The sequence below is a fragment of the Melospiza melodia genome, chromosome 30, assembly GCF_035770615.1.
Source record: "Melospiza melodia melodia isolate bMelMel2 chromosome 30, bMelMel2.pri, whole genome shotgun sequence".
Lineage (NCBI taxonomy): Eukaryota > Metazoa > Chordata > Aves > Passeriformes > Passerellidae > Melospiza > Melospiza melodia.
In genome coordinates this window covers 4,792,660-4,811,112 of record NC_086223.1, presented here as the reverse complement: position 1 = coordinate 4,811,112, position 18,453 = coordinate 4,792,660, and the positions used below count along the sequence as shown (strand labels likewise).

The 18,453-nt window shown below is 47.6% G+C and overlaps 1 protein-coding gene and 1 long non-coding RNA gene across 5 annotated transcripts in view; both read right to left on the bottom strand.

Annotated features, from left to right (window-relative positions):
• The window catches only part of GPATCH8 (G-patch domain containing 8), a 57,325-nt gene that overhangs the window by 14,097 nt on the left and 24,775 nt on the right, over positions 1 to 18,453 (bottom strand). For 2 of the 4 annotated variants that reach the window (XM_063178678.1, XM_063178679.1), the window contains 4 exons: positions 9,005 to 9,049; positions 6,988 to 7,055; positions 6,078 to 6,164; positions 1,292 to 1,435 (listed from right to left, as the gene is read on the bottom strand). In XM_063178678.1, the coding sequence (XP_063034748.1) occupies positions 1,292 to 1,435; positions 6,078 to 6,164; positions 6,988 to 7,014 (258 nt within the window). In that variant the 5' untranslated portion in view covers positions 7,015 to 7,055; positions 9,005 to 9,049. The remainder of the gene's footprint in view (positions 1 to 1,291; positions 1,436 to 6,077; positions 6,165 to 6,987; positions 7,056 to 9,004; positions 9,050 to 18,453) is intronic. The other 2 variants (XM_063178676.1, XM_063178677.1) reach the window with 1 other exon arrangement.
• On the bottom strand, positions 11,187 to 18,444 carry LOC134430795 (uncharacterized). Its single transcript, XR_010030913.1, has 2 exons — positions 17,432 to 18,444; positions 11,187 to 17,331 (listed from the first exon to the last, which is right to left on the bottom strand). It is a non-coding gene; the product is annotated as an uncharacterized LOC134430795 (long non-coding RNA).

The window sequence follows — 18,453 nt, the reverse complement described above, 5'->3', positions numbered from 1 at the left end:
CACACAAGACATTTTTCTCTCAGGCCACTCCTGCTGAGGACTCCTTTTACTGCTTTCCACAGGTTGGTTTCCTCCTCCACAGCACCTGCAGCTGCTGGAAGAGCTCAGAGCCCGGCCAGGCTCATGTCAGTGCCCCAGCAGCTCATGGAATGCCACAGCTCAGCACACCAAGAATGTGACACAAACAGGTCCTGCCACCTCCCACAGAAATGCAGGTCACTGCACTTGGGTTCCAGCCAAGCTGATGGAGACTTTCCAAGGAAGTTCTCTGCTCTCAGGTGTCACCACTGAGCTTGGCCAAAACCACCCCTCTGCCCAATAACCAAGGGAATAAATGAATTTCTGCTCTTGATTCTACCAAACCACTCCTCTTCACAGAGCCCAGCTGCCCTGCCATGAGAATTCCTGACCAGACTCCCTTAGTTCAAAGCAGGTTCTCTGCCATATTCTACACTTCATGCACACAAACAAAAATCATACTTGATTATACAGCCACATTCTTGTTTTTTAAGCTGTTTTCACTGCTATTTTGCAAGCTCTACAGCACATCCTCCTCGAGTTAGCAGCATTTTGATGATTGTGTTGTTAGAATTTATGACTAGGAACATCAAACCCCTCCTCTGAGCCCTTCCAGCCCTGGAGGAGCCCAACACTGCTATCTGCTGTGCAGTTACATCTCATTTAGCAGCTTAAATGGTCAAACAGATCAGGCTAATACAAGAACTTCCATTACTTACTGTGCAGCATGAAGCACCCTGCAGACACTACAGTACATCCCTAGCTTGGGAAAAAAGCCAGCTCCACTCTGAACCCACCTTCTCTTGAGAATTACACAATTGGGGAAGTGCTCCTTTCTTAGGATTCCTGTGACACAGCCCCATTATTTCCTAGTCTGTTTTCAGTAACTCCACAGAACACAGACTCAGGCAGTAAAATGTGGGGAACCAGCACTCCCCAAAGCTCTATCAATGCTAAAAGCAAGCTGGGAGCCATCCACCTCCAGGTGTACTCTCCTCAGTTTTACACCAGCACAGTTTTATCCTTCAGTTTTATGGGTCTTTGAGAAATGGGGCTCCTTGATGCCACCCATGGAGTGGGGCTTGGGGGTCTTCTGTTGTTTTGTGTTCTTAAATGAATGATGGGCATAAAAATCTTACCCAGTGACATAAAACACCTATTCCAGGACCAGTAAGGAGAACAGATACACCAGGGAAACTCCAGGTATTAACCACAAACAAGACCACCACAATGAACAAAAAGTGGATGAACTGTGCTGTCTACAACTGGTTACCTGCTTGTGAGCATGGTCATAGGAGTTGATGTGGTTGTCAAACTCCTGGTGCTTCTGATACTGCTTGTCACAGAGTTCACAGTAGAAGTTTGCTCTGAGGTCTTCCAAAGCCTTGGCAATGGCCTTTTCTTTATCAACATAATCCTGAAAAATTAATAAAAAATTGCTTCTGTTAAGCATCCTGTAGAACAGCCTGGAAGATGATGGCTAAGGAAAAATAGTGCTTAATAAAAACTTTGTGTACATTGATTATATTTATTACGGGATCACTGAGGTTGGAAAACACCTCCAAAATCACTGGGTCGAACCTGTGCCCAATGCCCACCTTGTCCCCAGCCCAGAGCCCTGAGTGCCACATCCAGGCCTTCCTTGGACACCCCCAGGGATGGGCACTGCAAACCTCCCTTGTTGTGGTGTGCTGTAATGTCCCATTTTGGACTTCCAGGTCATTCCCCCAGGTGTGCCTGTACCTCTCTCCCTTCCCCCTTGCCCCCATGCTGAGTGAGTCCTGTCAATCAGGCTGAACATTCCAGCAAGGCCTCGTGTGGTTGGTCGAGTTCAAAGGATGCCCCTCAGGCCCAGGGGTCATTGGCCTGTCTGGGTGTCATCTTCCCCTGAGACCCTGCCCCTCTCACCTGGTTGGTGGCTCACCTGTACCTCCCCTCCCCTGTCCCTGAGCTTACAAAGGTGATCAGACCATGCGGGCCGGGTTCTGTTGGAGCAGTTGCTCACGTTCAGACCTCTGTAACCATGGAATAAACCTCTGGACATGAAACCCTCCAGCAGAATCCTCTCCTTTTTCTCTTCACCATCGCCTGAAGCCATTCCTCCTGAGGTAAACGGGGTTCCTAACAAGCCTGGACTTGTTCAGTGCCCAGCTGCAACCACCAGCAAGCCAAGGTATCTCTGGGGTGACACACCACAGTTGCTGCCTTTGGCCCAGCAGCGAGGGTCAGACTGGCCCAGGCACAATCTAACTGGGAATATTGGGAGCTTTATTCCAATACTCCCTGGGCAGTTCCAAGGTCTGAGCCCCCTTTCCATGGGGAAATTCCTGCTGTGCCCACCCTGAGCTGCCCTGGCCCAGCCTGAGGCCGTTCCCTCTGCTCCTGTCCCTGTTCCCTGGAGCACAGCCCGGCCCCTGGGCTGTCCCCTCCTGTCAGGAGCTGTGCAGAGCCACAAGGGCCCCTGAGCCTCCTTTGCTCCAGGCTGAGCCCCTGCCCAGCTCCCTCAGCCCCTCCTGGGGCTCCAGACCCTTCCCAGCTCCATTCTGGGCACTCTCCAGCCACTCCAGGTCCTTCTCATCATGAGATGCCCAGGACTGGACACAGCATTTGAGATCTCACAGCAGTGCCAGCTCAGGGGACAGTCACTGCCCTGCTCCTGCTGCCACCCCAGTCCCGGGACAGGGGTGCCCATTGGCCTCTGGTACACCTGGGCTCATGTCCAGCCTTTGCTGAGCAGCACCTCCAGGTTCTGCCCAGCTTTTCAGTCCTTTTGCCCCACCTGGACCCTCCCATGGGGTTGCTGTGACCCAAATTCAGGTCCCAGCACTTGGCCTTACCAAACTGAGCAGCCTTTGCAAATTCACAGGTGGCATTCCAGAACTTTACAATGCTGCCAACCTCAGTGCTATTTGTTACCCAAAATCACAGAATATTCTGTGCTGGAAGGGCCCCACAAGGACTGAACAGCCCCTGGCCATGGCAGAAGTGCCACTAAAAGAAGATTGCTCCAAACAAGGCCTGCAGGGGCGATGGGTGAGGCAGCTCTGCCTCAGAGGAGCCTCCTGGATTGTCTGTGCCCCAAGGAGAGCTTCAAAGCCTTCAGCTAACCCAGAGAGCATCACTGGCATCAAACCCAGGAGGATCCCTGCCCTGGGAGCAGAACCTTACACCTCTGAATGACACTGCTCCATTTTGAGTGCTAAGAGATGGCTGCTTGATCTTGGCTTGGCTGCCTGAACTCAGGAGGGAGGAACTGGCTGGGAATTACCCTTCAGAGCCTGCTGAGCCCAATCCACTCCAGTGAAATATTCCCAGGAGCAGAAGTGTCCCTCAGGCTGGGCTCAGACACTGCAGTGGGCACAGGGAGCTGCATGAAATGGGAGTGAGGGAGGGCAGACAGCCCTGGGTGCTGAGAGGGTCTTTTCCCTTCTACAACTGAACACCTGCACAGGTGGAAAAGCAAACCTCAGGCAGAGATGGGGTGTCTCACCTGGCAACAGCCACATACTTCCCTCTTTTGTTCCAGCTTTTGAATATGCACTGAGCTCTGGGACTGGGGAAATCCCAGTCCCTCAGGTGGCTGCATGGTTGGAAATCCAGGTGTGGAAGGACCCCAGGGCTGCTGCACACCTGGGGGGCTCTGAGACACACCTGATGCTGGGACACAGCAACCTCAGGGTTAGGCAGCTGCTGCCTCTTGCCAGGCTGTATCAATTACATCCCCCCAGCAGAATTAATAAAACATCACCACTCTTCATGAGCTCTCTGGGGAAGTTTTACCCTGAGGAGGTGGAAGGTTTTACTCAAAATCAGCTACAAATGCTGTATCACAAAGCTCACTGCACTCACTGCAGCACTTCCCATATAACTACTGACCACAGGCATTTCAACTGGAATAAAGAGAAATTATATAAAAAAACAGCCTAACATTAGAGAAAAAGCACTTAAGGATCTTTTTTTCCATCTTCAATACAATCTCCTATGGGAAGCTTCCTTCCTCAGCAAGAGGAGGCAGCAAGCATTTAAGGCAGAACCCTTTGAAAGGTTTTTCCTTTGAATTTCAGATCTTGTTCAAGGCAATGTGGTTTATCTCCTAGTTACCACATCAAAATGGCATTAAAATAACATTATTGAGCGTGTTTTATATGATATAAAATTTATATTAAAAAATTCAACACCCAAGGAGAGGGAAAAATATATATAAAAAATGTTAGTGCTCATGTTTGGGATTGTTTTCAATATCAAGCACTGTTCATTCTACATAAAAAAAGGAAGCAACTTCCTGCTTCCATCTATTACCAGATGCCCTTGACAAGAAAAAAAAAAAAAAAAAAGAAAAAAAGAAAAAAAAGAAAAACATCAACAAATGTGGAGTTTTGAGCCTGAGGCAGGTCCCCAGGAGGACAAGAAAGGAAAACAGAGCAGCGTGAGCTGCACAGAACACGGACGTTCAAAGTTCCTCTGAATCCCAGACAAGCTTCCTGTGCCATGGGTAGGTTTTTTTGAGCAAGCATCCTGTGGCTAAACAATGAAACCCAGGCATTTGAGTGATCAGAATTTCTACAAAAGAAGGGAATTAAAGCACACTTCTTGGCTGCAGAGTTATCTGAGGCTCCCTGAATGGCTGATCAGGATGCACTGCCATCAGCACTTACATAATGGACTCCTGTGGAGCAGCAAAAAGTAATGGCTGTAGAGATTTTTCACAGATTAATACCAAAATGCAAGGGGATAAGGATGAACTGAGCTTATAAAAACCCACTGGAGCTGGGATAGACTGCTACTGCTCCAGAGCTCATGAAAAAACCTGAGCTGGATGAGGGAAGGAAGAGAAAAGAGAGCAACAGAGGTTGGGCTGTGCTGGGAAAGATGATTGTAAACCCCAAGAACTCCAGGATCACAAATTGGTTTTGGTTGGGAGGCACCTTAAAGCTCACCCAGTCCCTCCCACTAGACCAGGTTCCATCCAACCTTCCCAGAGATGGGGAGTCCACAGCCCCCCTGGGTACCCAAACATCTGCAGTTCACTCCCCAAGCAAGTCAAGGTCTCAAAAAAAAAAAAAAAAAAATAAAGAGGAGAGGAGGCTGTAAATTTTCATAGCTGAACAAACTGCCTGAAGAATTAACTGTTCAGCTGGGGAAATGGAATTTTAGATTTGCCGAGGTTATGTTTAATTTTAATGGCATTGAAAGTACTTTCCCATTATTTCTCAAATAATTAAAATTTATGCAAGACTGACACTTCATTTGGATGTCTTGGGCTCTTCCTCAACCCTGGTACTCCCCAAGTCTCTGGACAATTGAACAAGCAGGCTTTCCTGAGAGCTGCTGGACTGCAGGGCTGGGAAGCAGAAGAGTGGATTAAAGGATGAGCAGAGCCCATGTCTCCACAGAGAACCTGGTTACAGCTAATCCAAAAATGCTCCTGCATGTCACGCTCAACCCCAACACCACAGCTCATTTTTATCAGCCCCTGGCTTACAAAATAACCCCACAGGTTTTGTAAATCACATAGAAATACAGAATTTATCTTTTTTTTTAATGCTGCCTGAACAATTCTTCCAAAGAGCTCCAGCCCATTGATTTCTCCAAGCTGGAGCCATGTCCTACCTTTCAAAGCAAGCAGGATTTATGCAATAACATCACAATGAACTGCTCACTCCTCACTCAGTACAACACAAGAGCTCCTCCTCCAGCTGGAACTGCCCCTCTACCACCTGCAGGCTTTGTCCTGACATGGCAGGCTCACTGGAAAAATCTGTGGGAAAGGAAATGTCCTGCTCACCCCAGGACTGCTCCTTCCAGAACAGGAGCAAAGCATGTGGAGAAAGCCCTGCTGCCATCCTGGGGCTCTTCAGCAGCCAAGCAAACAGGAAGGTTGATGCCAGGAAGTGAAAAACCAACGTGTTAAAATATAAATCACCTCCACAGTGACCAAACCCACAGCAGTGAATTCCTACCACCATCACTGCAGCAGGATGAGGAGAACTCAGCCCCATCAGAAGAGATCTTTTCCCAAGCAGCCCAGGACTCTGATGTTGATGTCCCTCTCTCTGTACCTTGTACTTCTGCCTCAGCTCCTCAGTGTCCTCCTTCTCCACCTCCAGCACTCGCCTCCGCTCCGTGGCATCCTCGGCGTAGTCCAGCTGTGGGAAACAAAATAAAGATGAAATTTGGGCCATAAATACATTGCAATCAAATCTACCAGAAAACACAACTGAACAACCTCAGCTGAAACAGAATCTATGCAAGTTGTACTTTGCTTTCCCTGCTTTGTCACCCCAAGTGTACAACAGGGGTTTTACATCCCCCTAATGTAGACAGCTCTGGCAGGCCCATGATAGCTTTGGGGAGGGGAAATCTCTGAGCCCAGGGATTTTGGGGAGCATCCAGACCCCAGAACAGAGGCTCAAAGGGATGAACAGAGGATGCATTTTGCAGACAAGGGTGTATTTTGCAGACAAGTGTTTTCTTACTGCACTGATTCGAGAGCAAGTTGTTCTTTGCACAAACTCTCACTGTAAATGCCTTTCCCTCTTGTCACAGACATCTTTTCATGAAAAATCCTTTCCTTAGGATTTTTTTTCCTCCTGAGAAGCTGAGAGGCCTCAGGAACAAAATGTAAACAATGATTATCTGCTGCTGTGGAATGCAACAGGTGCATCTGGGATTGGTCTCATGTGGTTGTTTCTAATTAATGGCCAATCACAGTCAGCTGGCTCAGACTCTCTGTCTGAGACACAAGCTTTTGTTATCATTCTTTCCTATTCTATTCTTAGCGTAGCTAGCCTTTGGATGAAACCTTTTCTTCTATTCTTTTAGTATAGTTTTAATATAATATATATCATAAAATATTAAATCAAGCCTTCTGAAACATGGAGTCAGATCCTCATCTCTCCCCTCACCCTCAGACCCCTGTGAACACCATCACAACTGCCCAGGAGCCCTGCAGGGGTGAGGGGAGCTCACCTCCATCTCCATCCGGCCCATGCCCATGACATCATACTTGACAACGATAGGGATGGGATCTGTCCTCCCTGGAAGAGGAACACACAGAGAGGGGTCAGCAGCAGCCCAGCACCACAGCTCACTGTACACATTGGGTTTGGGTGGTTAGAGATCTTGCCTTGGAGTGCAGAGACCAGAAAGCTACAGTGAACCAAACACGAGCCATTCTCACAGCTTACAGCCAACCCTGAGCCCAGCTCCCACGGCACTCAGGATGACAAATGCATTTTTGTGAACATTAACTGCTCATGTAAAAGCTTCTCATGGTTAATGTTCCCCCATGACCAGCCCTAGGGCAGGGCTGATAACAACACTTGAGCTTTCTCCTTAAGGCTTCCACATCAGGCTCCTCATCTTGCCATAAGAGTGAAGAAGCTGCTAATCACATTTCACTGATGCAGCTCATGAATAATCGATGAGAACTTCCCTGTAAGAGATGTGGAAGCCTCTCTCCCACCAGCTTTTGCCCTCCCCAGGAGCAAGAAATGCTGAGGAGAAGCCAAACTTCCCCCATCCCAACCAGCCAGCCTGGCCAGGGGTGGGTCCCTGCTCCCCCAGCCCTGGAGCACTGCTCTGGCCCTGCTGTGTCACCTGTAAGCTGTGAAAAGGACTGGTTGCGAAGAAAATTGACTTTGAACTAATCAAACTATGCTGGAGATTTATTTTTTTAAAAAAACATATCTTTAATCCACTCATAACCAGCCAAACAAAGCAAAATGGGGCAGACAAGCACTTTACTACCACAGCTTTTTTTTTTGGTTTTTTAAAATTATTATTATTTTGATTTTTTACATCACAACTGGCACTGGTGGTTGTGATGTAACCCACTGACAAAGTACTTACCTTTTCCAGTGCAAACCTTGAGTGAAAAAACAGAATGTTTACTTCCCTTATTATTGCTCTTGTTTGGTGTAAACAACTCTTTTGTTATACACACATACACAGGTATTATACCTTTGGGCTAAAAGATTGACACGTTGGAGTCATGCCAAAATATTCCACAAAAGGTTAAAGTCTTTAAAACTGCCTCAGAAAACCTGGATAGGTGTGAACTCTTTGCTAGCATCAGTTATAATTCCTGCCAAAAACACAGCCCTGGAGGGGCTTTTGAACCTTGAAGTAGAGACATTTATTCAGAAATAAATTTAATTAATTGCTTTATGATTTTGTTGATATGTCCAAGAATTTGATAGGCAGGCATCCATCAGGTCCAAAATCAGTGATCACATTGATCTGAAATGGTCTGGACTGAGCTTTCCTTTGGATATTTAAGGCTCATCTTTGACAAGGTTTCTCTTATGCCCAATGGTATAATACAGTAAGCAGTGACTGCAATTTTTAGCAAAAGGACCAAATTAAAGACAGGTTATAAAAATGACTTCCTAGGTGCAATATCACTTTCATAACGTCTCAGCCAGGGATTTACTGGTAAGTGGTGAACCCAAATGGAATGGCTGGCACCAAGTGCCAACAATTGATTGTTCAAATTTTTTTTTCAAGTTTTTTCTTTTTTGTTTTTGGGTATTTTTGGTTCATTTTTGTTTTGTTTCTCCAGCAATTGAGATCTTTCCATGCAGCCTCATTGGCCTGGTAAACCCCTGTACACAAACAATGCATCAGTACTTTTGCCTTCTAAGGCAGTCAAAGTTTTTAGGATTTTTTTTTTTTTAATTCAAAATCTATTTGGAAATTGCAGTAGCAAGTGCTAGTGCCCATCGTGTTGGGGGAAAAAAAATCAAGTTTGGACAGTATTAAAAATTTATGTTTAAACTGATTTTGGCAGTTCTAACACAAACAGAAACATCCCTTCTTAGCAATACCCTTTAATGAACAAGGATCAGACAAGTGTGCATAAAGAAAGGAAAGGAAAGGAAAATGAAAGACCAAGCAGAAGGATGATGGCTACAACAGAGAAAGTAAGCCTAACATTGGTGCACTGATGACAAAGGAGTAATTCAGTCTGAAAATAAAAAATTACCACTGCTAAGTTTACCATCACCACAACAAGTCCAGGATCATAACGCTGTAAAAAAGAAACACCATTTGTTAGGCAGAAACCATTAGGGGCAGAAAATAGGCCATTGGGCAGGGAGGATGGGTTAAAAAATAATAACAGGAGGCTTCTTGCTCACCCCTCCACCCCATGACCGTGCTCTGCCCTGCAGAACCAGGAGCCACTGGAGCAGCTCTGACTCCTGCTGGGTGCTGGGAGGGCTCCTGGTGATGGCCCTGCTCCAAGGAGGATCTGAGGCACATGGAAGCAGGCAATTTAAAAAGGAAACAAATCAGGATCTTAAGGAATAACAAATATTCTGGGCCAAAATGGACTCTGCTTGCAGGGAAGAGAAGAATATTCCATACAGAAAGCGATGCCTCTGTTTTAAACTGAACCATCGTTTCGTTATGAAGGGAACCTCACGGGTGACATCCAGGTGACAAGTGGCACATCCAGGCATGTAGCACAGCTGTGGCAGCAGTGCCAACCCCACATGGATCCCCTGGAGCCAGCTGGGGCAGCAGGACCTCACTCCATGTCCAAGGAAAGCCACAATGGTGAAGGGACAGGGACAGGCCCAGGGCCACCCCTCGTCCCTGGCTGCAGGTGGGACATGGGGAGCAGCCAAAGGGGGAAATGGGACTCTCCAAGCCCAGCTCATGGCTTCTCCTTTGAAGGAACTTCCTCAAGGAATGTTTGTCCTACTGCTGGCCATGACAACAGGATCTTTCCCAGCAGGTGAACGTGGCTTGGAGCTTGGGAGCCTCCCAGGTTTGGGGTCCCTGCTGAGCCCTTCCTGTCCCAGCAGCCTTTGAAAGGAAGGTGAGCTTCCAAGGCCCAGAATTCCTAAACTTCCTGCCACACAGCAGGGCTGCAAGCAGTTCCACATCCCAGGGCAAATCCTGCTGTGTCCCTGGCCCAGCCCCCTGCACCTTGTGACATTTATTTTCTTTTTGAGGCAGGTCACAAACTCCTTCACAGACCAGGCACTGCAGACCCCAAAGCAGAGAGGGTTATTGCATAAAACACTTCCACACACAGGGAAAACCTCATGGAGAGGATAAAGCAGAAACTTCCATCAGGATGGAAAAAATAAACAGCTCACACAAGAGTCACACCTTAGAAAACCCAATCTCAAAGGAAATTAGGTTAGTAATGATTCCCTGCACTCAGAAATGAAATGAGATTCCCAAACTGACCTGCTGTACCTGTTTTGCTTTCCTCTCCCCAAGAAATGGGAAAACCTTTCTTCCAGTTTGTGAAAAACTGCTCAGACCCAAACAAACCCTGAGAGCCTTCCCTTCCCTTCCCAGAGCCCTGCATGGCAGGGAGCATGTGGCCAGGCAGGCTTCTCCCCATTCCCTTCTGTTTAACTGCATAAAGCTGCTGGATATGAGCAAATACTTCCCCCCTGGTGCTACAAATGAATAAATCCTAGGAAAATTCATCCTAAGGCTTTGGTATGAGACACAGGTCATGCTGCATGTGGAGGGCTGTGGGTTCAGGGCCATGCTCTGCCTCTGGATGTGGCAAGGATGCTGCTCTGCCCTCTGGAATGGGAATATCCCAGCTGGAGCTGCCATCTGAGCCTGCCTGGCAATGCCAGCGTTGTCAACACCAGCCCATGTTTGATCCTGTTTTTAACAAGTCAAAGCAGAAAACAGTTTTCAACAGATTTGCAGATTCAGAGGAACTCCTCCCTCCAAGAACAGCATCATGGCAACAGAATTCCAGAATGGTCTGGGAGGGAACTTAAAAACCAGTTCCTCCATGGAACAGGGGCACCTTCCACTGTCCCAGGCTGCTCCAATGTCCAGCCTGGCCTTGGACACTGCCAGGGATCCAGGGGCAACCACAGCTGCTCTGGGCACCCTGTGCCAGGGCCCCACCACCCTCACAGGGAAGAGTTTCCTCCTAATATCCAATGCAAATTGATCCTTTATTTAATTTACAACATCTACTTCTTGTCCTATCCCAACAGATAAATTTCTCCAATAAAGGGGCATTCAGATATAACAAAATGGAAAAAAAGTACCCCAAGAATTCTATGTGAACATAATTCAATCAAATCTCTTTCCACTGTGTCCCTTATGCAGCACAGATGGAACACAAGAACTGTAATCCTGTTTGTTTTGTTGACATCCTCATAGAAATTCCCCCCGGGTACAAACAAATCCTAGAGGAGTGATTGATATCACACTTGTCACTGAAGGAGAATTTCATAAACTCAGCATCTCCAGAGGACACAGACAACAGCATCTGATCTTGTTGGACATGGAAGATTTCTCCTTATTTGTCATCTTTAACTGAAACCCACAGTGAGACACAACCTTCCAGGGGCTTTCAGCTGCTCCTGCAAAGGGACTCAGTGCAGGGCAGGTTCATGAGCACAGCACGGGCTGGGTAAGGGCTGGTTTGTTCACTCAGCACAAACCCCACTGCAGGCTCTGCAAGGGAAACAGGAGCCTGGAGTGAACAACCAACCTGGAATGGAGCCACAGGGCCAGGGCTCACCTTCAGCTGCACTGTCTGGGAACAGGGAGACAGGGAGGAGTCTCTGTGCTCATGAATGAGTTGCATTTTTGAAGATGTGAATTTTGCAACACTCAACACTCCCAGGACTGCTACAGCATGGGGGGCTGGCTCTGCTTCCAGGAACAAGGGACAGGACAAGAGGGAACAGCCTCAAACTGTGCCAGGGAAGGTTTAGGTTGGATATTGGGGAAATTTCTTCATGGGAGGGGCTGTCCAGCCTAGGCAGAACCCAGGAGTCCCCATCCTGGAGGGATTTAAAAGGTGTGTAGAGGTGGCACCTGGGGACAGGGGTTCGTGGTGGCCTTGGCAGCACTGGGCTCCCTAAGAGTCTGTGAGAAAACAAGAGCTGTCCTGCTGAAAATTCAGACTCCTCATTCAGTAAAGGGAAAAAGGAGAAAATCCACTCATTTTCACTGATGCACAAGCCTGGGGTGCTCCTCACTGGCTAAAAGTGACACCACATTATCAAACTCATTCCAATTGCTGCAAGAAGCAAATGAACAAACAAGGGCAAGCTTTAATCCCAGTCCCCTTTGGGAATTAGATCTGTGAGCTCATCCTGTTTATGTCAGATTTCTGGAAGGGGTCAAAACAATCAAGAGATTTAAACAAAGGTCCCTCATCCTTGGTAGCAAACAAAGTTCCAGAGAGGAGGGAGTTTTTTCCAAGAACACAGAAACTGCCCTGTCAATTTAATCCTTACTAAGCAGGGGAGAAATGACAAGAGAAAGTCAAGTTGTAAACATCCCAATCACTGGAAAACTTCCAGTGGGAGCTCAAAACTTTGCAGAACACAAACCAAGGATGTCACTTGCAGAAAGCCAAGCTGAGGTTTGGCACTGAGGCACCAGAGCTCCTTTTGCAGGGGAAGGAATGTAGTGGAGTCTGGGTCAAAAAACATCCCTACCCCAAATGCTGGGCAATGGATTAATGAGCAACAAAGGAGGAGCTGGAGCAAAACCACAATTCCTGGTTTGACTGAGGACAGGAATTCAAGGTAAGAGCTGCTGTCTGTGTTCATCTTGGGAAGTGGACAGGGCTGAAGGGGCTGCTGTGATTCAGGGCTGCACTGAGGAGTGAGGCAGGCTGTGCAGGGCCACTGCCTCTCCCAGTTTAACAAAACTGCTCTTCCACTGCACCAGCACCAAGGGCCAGAAGGCCTCGTGCCCAGCCAGGCCAGGGCAGTCTGTCACAACAAACACTGAAAGCACAAGGACTGCAGATCTCACTGGCCACACCCGCTCAAGCAACACAAACTCACCACCTGTAATCAAGGGAAGGATCTTACACCTCCAAAAGCAAACAAGGGGGCAACTGCTTCCCCCAAAGGACACTGAGGCACTGAGCAAACCTCCCCCTTGGTCTGTGCTCTGCTGAGTTTAACACAGCAGTGAAGATGGGGATGATGAGAGCAACCACAGCAGGCCAGGTTTCTCAAGCTAAGCTCACATGAAAACATCACTCAAAACCACTGCTGTGATGTGTGCTGCAAACACAAGCATGGAAATGCTCCTCCATGCCAGGATTGAGGTTCCTGTGAGGACAAGTGAAGATACAAGAAGATAAGAGTGATCACAGCTATTTCTTGGTAAGACTGCCAAACCAACCCATACCTAATGAATAAAGGCACTGTTAAGCATTTTTATCCCCCTCTCCTGTGTTTTCCTGTATTTATTACAAAGCTCCAAAACCCAGAAAGAAATGTGACACTCCTCAGCCCCTCAGATGCTCATTGTTCCATGTTCACAGGCCTGACACCCATCCACCCTCTGCTCCACGAGATCAGAGCAGCCAACAAATGGAAAGCACATGAATATCTGAGCTGGGGCCATTTGGCGAGCAGGTGACAGCACCAGCATTCAAAACCTTGGAATTCAAACCCTGAGCTCATTTCTCCAAGCTGCAGCTGCCAAGAGATCACATTTGTGACTGATCTCAGTTGCTTGAGTGGTCAGAGCTCTGTTTATTGCTCCCCACAGCCTGAGAACATCCAGCAAAGGCAGTGCCTGCAGCCACCTGGCAGTGCCCTGGAATGGGGACTCAGATCTGGCTCCATCTCACCCCCAGGGGCTGCCAGGAGAGGACATTTCCTGCCTGAGCCTCACCTGCAGCTCTGAGCAGCTTCCAGCACTTGTCAGACACTCCTGCTCTTCCACCCTGCTCAGCCCTTGGAGCAAGAGGGAATGTTTTCCCTTTTCTGAACAGATTTGGGGAGGAATGTGCCAAAGAACTGCACCACAGTGATGCTGAGGGGGGGAGTGCTGACTATATTTATCCTCACAGAATTTGCAAGTCAGAGCACAAATCCACTTGTGCTTTTTCTTTTAATTGAAAACCACGCAACAAAAATTCAGCTTGATGGAAGAATCGGATTTTAGCATTTGCTAACAAATTTGTTATACCTGACTTTGCTACCTAGCTGAAAGAATGAAAGAGTAAGAACTTTCTATTAACTGCTGCTGCCCGTATCACCAGATAATTTATACAATCAGTGTGGGGCAGGAACAGCACTGCCCTGCCAGTCTGTGCAGGTTTATTGTTTCAGCCTGAGTGGAAGGGAACCAGGATGCAGGAAGGGTTCCCAGCCCTGCATGGCACTGCCAAGAGAGACACAGGCACAGCCCTGCCCTCTCCTCACAGTTACATCAGCAGAGCTGCTCCCCAGGGAGATGGAAGCAGCTCTTCCAGAACAGTTCCACTGAAATGATGCCAAAACTTGGCTAAAAACACAAGCAAACATGAAGGAAGTTATTGCTAAACAGGCAGAGGAAGCAGGGGACAGAAAGTATTTCTTCAGGACCAAAGGCTACAGGGAAAGTTCCTGCCCCAAAAGGAACATCCCTGCCCTAAACAGAACCTCCTGCTTCTATTTCCTGAGTACTGGAGAGAATCCAAACCCCAGCACAGACCAGCAGCCACCCACCTTGAGACTCCTTTTGGTTTCACTCTGAGCATTTTCAGACAATAACCAAGCACTGAATGAGCTGCCTCAGGAATTCCAGAGCTGCACTGAGCCCCCCACATTACCTGAGCTGTGACTGGGGAGCAGCTCTGCCATGACAAATCCTGTGATTCCTGTTGCCATAGCAAAGCACTACACTGGGATTCACCTCTCAGAGATATCACAAAAGATCAGGAGAATCTTGGTCTTGGGAATACTGTGGGAATACACAGTAAATCAATGCCTTAAAACATTTCAAATTAATCATACAGGACACAGTTTGTGGTGTAGGGGAATTTGTAACTGCTTCTATACTGATGGTGGGGCTGCTTTTAAAGGGTCAAGGCTGCAATCAGGCAAAAATGTTTACAATAGAGAAGCAAATCTGTGTTGAACCCAGTTGTTACCCAGACTGGCTAAGGATGAGCTGGACCTGTGACCAGAGCTGGTCAATCCTTCCTCAGAGCCCCCTCCATATGGCCAGTAAACATCAAGCCTTCCTCCTGCCCTCTCCAAACCTCCCCAGGCCCTGCTATGACCCAGGAAACAGCAGCACAACCTACTCAGCTTCCCCTGGTCTAATTAAATGAGATTAAACTCATTCCAGTCTTGCAGAGAACTATTACTTCATACTAAACACACAAATCCAAAAGGAAAAATAAAATCCCTAAGTTTTCAGCACAATTATTTTTTTCAAACAAGACTTGTCAAAAAAAGTTGACAGGGAAAAGGCAAAGAGCTTATAAAAATATTTTCAAATGTACCATTCAAATGATCCCACTTCTGCACGTCAGTCTCCTGGCTTTTCATAATACTACTTTAACTTCATGGGAAATACTCATTCCAAGAGAAATCATTAGAGTGTGGCTGAATTCAGAGTTCCCTCAGCCCTCTCATTCCCCTCCTGACTTATGTAACTCCTAATTTATTCACAATCCTTGGGCTCATTCAGCACAGGACTTCACACCAAGGTCAGGCAATGCTTTTAAGTGATCTTTTGCCACTTTCATTTCTCCAGGAGACACAAAATCCTGGATTATCAACTCCAGACATTCCCTCAAAAATAAAACAGGCTACAATCACCATTTTCTCACTTGTCAGAGCACAACCATCCCATATCTCTATGGAAAAGTGGCTCCCTAAGCCATACTTTCCAAATTAATAAAGATCCCTGTCAAATGGCAATCCCCTCTCCTGCTTTTTCATATTCACTGGCTGTTAGCAAGCTGAAACATCATTTCCAAATATAACACAAGTTATTTGTGAGGGAATATGAGGAAAAACATCAAGGAAAGAGATGAGCTGAAGGATGACTCTGCTGAATTCCTCAGGGGTATCTCTGAGGCAGGAGTGGCATGGTCAGAGGTGACAGCACTGTCCCTGCCTGGTGCTGCACTCAGCCCAAATTCAGTGAGAGATGCAGATGTTTCACACAGCTGGTGACAGCCACATCACCCAGGCCATGGGCTCTGTGCTTCCCTACCCAAGGGCTCAGCTTTTCTCAGTGTCACACCACAAGGCAGCTGCTCCAGGGGGTACAAAACTCCTCCCTCTCTGGGATTTTCCTGGGAATGAGCCACGGGTCACCACACCAGCAGATTTTTACCCCCAAGTGTAGATTTTAGGCTGCTGCAGGTACCACCCAGAGACACTCAGCACTCTCACCACAGGATTCCATCCCCCAGTGGGTGGTCAGGATGGAGGAACCATCACAGGGTGAAGTCCTGCAGTGTGAGCTTCTTGCTGAACAACACCACAAAACTACCAGAAACATTTCTGCTTGCCAGATGAATCACTTTGGGATTCAACTAACTAAAGAGGAAGCCCCAACTCAGATGAAAATCTAGAATTAAAAGCAACATCACAAAACTCAGCACACTGAACTCATCCACTTCCTTTCAAAAGCAGCTGAATGCAGTATCAATTCCATGCATGCAACCCCAAATTTTTGAGGGTTTGATGTAAGGACCTTCTGCAGGAGGTCAGAACCACAGCCACAGCTCAAGGCTGCTTCAAGGGGTTCTGCTTCTGCTGCACCTCCTCACCACAGGCTGTGTGAGATTTTAGCTCAAGCAGGGTCAAGCAGGAAGAGTTTAACAGGAACACACCTCTCCTGGTCTTTCCTGAGCAAGGTGGTGTGGAAGATGGGAAGAACTTCTGTTCTGCTCCTCTCTTCTCACTGCACATCAAATGTCTCTTCAAACTCTTAGAGTAAGATTAAAATTGGATGCAAATGTTTCCTTCCTGACATTTTGTATTTGGATTTTTAAGCCAATCTAATATTCATTAGAAAGGTCACTGGATAATGAATTAAACACTCCCAACACAATCACCACCAATGCCACAGGCTCTGGCTGCTGAGAACTCAGAGGAGAAAAGCTGGAGCAGCAGCAGCCTCTCCCTTCCACACCCTCTGCCTGCCCAGACCTCTGGAGGAGTTGGCTGGCAGGTGGACAGAGCACTTCTCCCTTCCAAAAGGGCTGAAATTGCTGCAAATTCTGCATTAGGAAGGCTTCAGCACTGAACTGGGTTAAACTGGTGAGTTATTGTCACTCCTGTGACCATGCAGGAGGCACAGGAAAGCCCTCAGAGCCCACATCCACAATTTGCTCCCAACCAGCAGAGCTCCAATGATGTGTGAGAGATCTGGAACAGCTGCAGCACACAGAGAGGCACAGGGGGAACATCTAAATCTGGACAAGACTCAAAGTGCAAATTCCTGCTGGGCCCATGGGACATGGTGACAGCACCACCCCCTGCCCTGACCCCATAATCCAGCTCACTCCAGCACACCTGAGCCTGCAGATCCCTTGGGCTGTGCTTTGGGATCCACCTGGGGCTGGGACAAGGCTTTTCCTTCTTTCAAGTCTCTGTGTTTTCCAGCTGGGGCTGGGACAAGGCTTTTCCTTCTTTAAAGTTTCTGTGTTTTCCACCTGGGGCTGGGACAAGGCTTTTCCTTCTTTCAAGTCTCTGTGTTTCCACTCTGGTGACACACAGAGCAATACAGAGCACTGAGCTCCACCCTCATGTGCCAAAGGAAGGACCCACAGGTGACAGCTACAGCCCCAGCAGGGACATGAGAGCACTGGACAGTGCCATGCATCAACCAGAGAACTCCAATAAATCACATTAGAAAAGGCAGAAGCATTAACCTGCAGGGCAGCCCTGCCTGAGAGGTTAGAGAGCTTTAGGATTAATAAGCATTGCCAGAGTTTGGGGGATTTGTTACCTCTGCAAAATCCTCCAGAGCACAGACAGCCCCATCTCTAGGGGCTCATGGAACATGGGTTACAAGCTCCCAGGTGTTCAGACCAGAGGCACAGGAACATGAGTGAGTTACTGAGGGCTCAGGGCACACCTGAGCTTCAAACACTGCCACAGGTTCCTACAGAAAGGGGGTTCAGTGTCACAGGAAGGATTCAGGCTCAAACAGCAAGGGCTGGTGTGTGCTGGGCCAGCCCACTGAGATTTGCTAATCCCTGACAAACTGCTGGGATCAGGAATAAATCCAACCTGTGACAGTCCTGTGGAGAAAGCAGGAGTGAGCCTCTCCCATCCAGAGAACCTCTGCCACCACTTTCCATCTTCAGTGGGCCTTTCCTGGCCTTCTAATGGCTTCTGACCCCAGTGAGCACTGACAGATCATGGGAACTCCCTCAAATCTTGAATTTTTAACACCAGAACAGCAGCACAGTTGGAAGCTGCACCACTCCCTGTCAGTGTGGAAAGTGAATTCTCCTTCCTCCATGCTGACTCTCACACATCCAGCACACACACAGCTCTAACCTGTACCAACAAGGGAGGCAGCAGCTGCCAAATATGAAACTCAACAGTGCAACTGGTTGGATATATTAATAATGGAAAGAAAATCTAATCTAGGAACAAAAAGCAGAAATCATTTTGTTAAAGATCAAGGCTGGAGTTGAAGGTTTCAGACACAAGGGACTGGACTTAC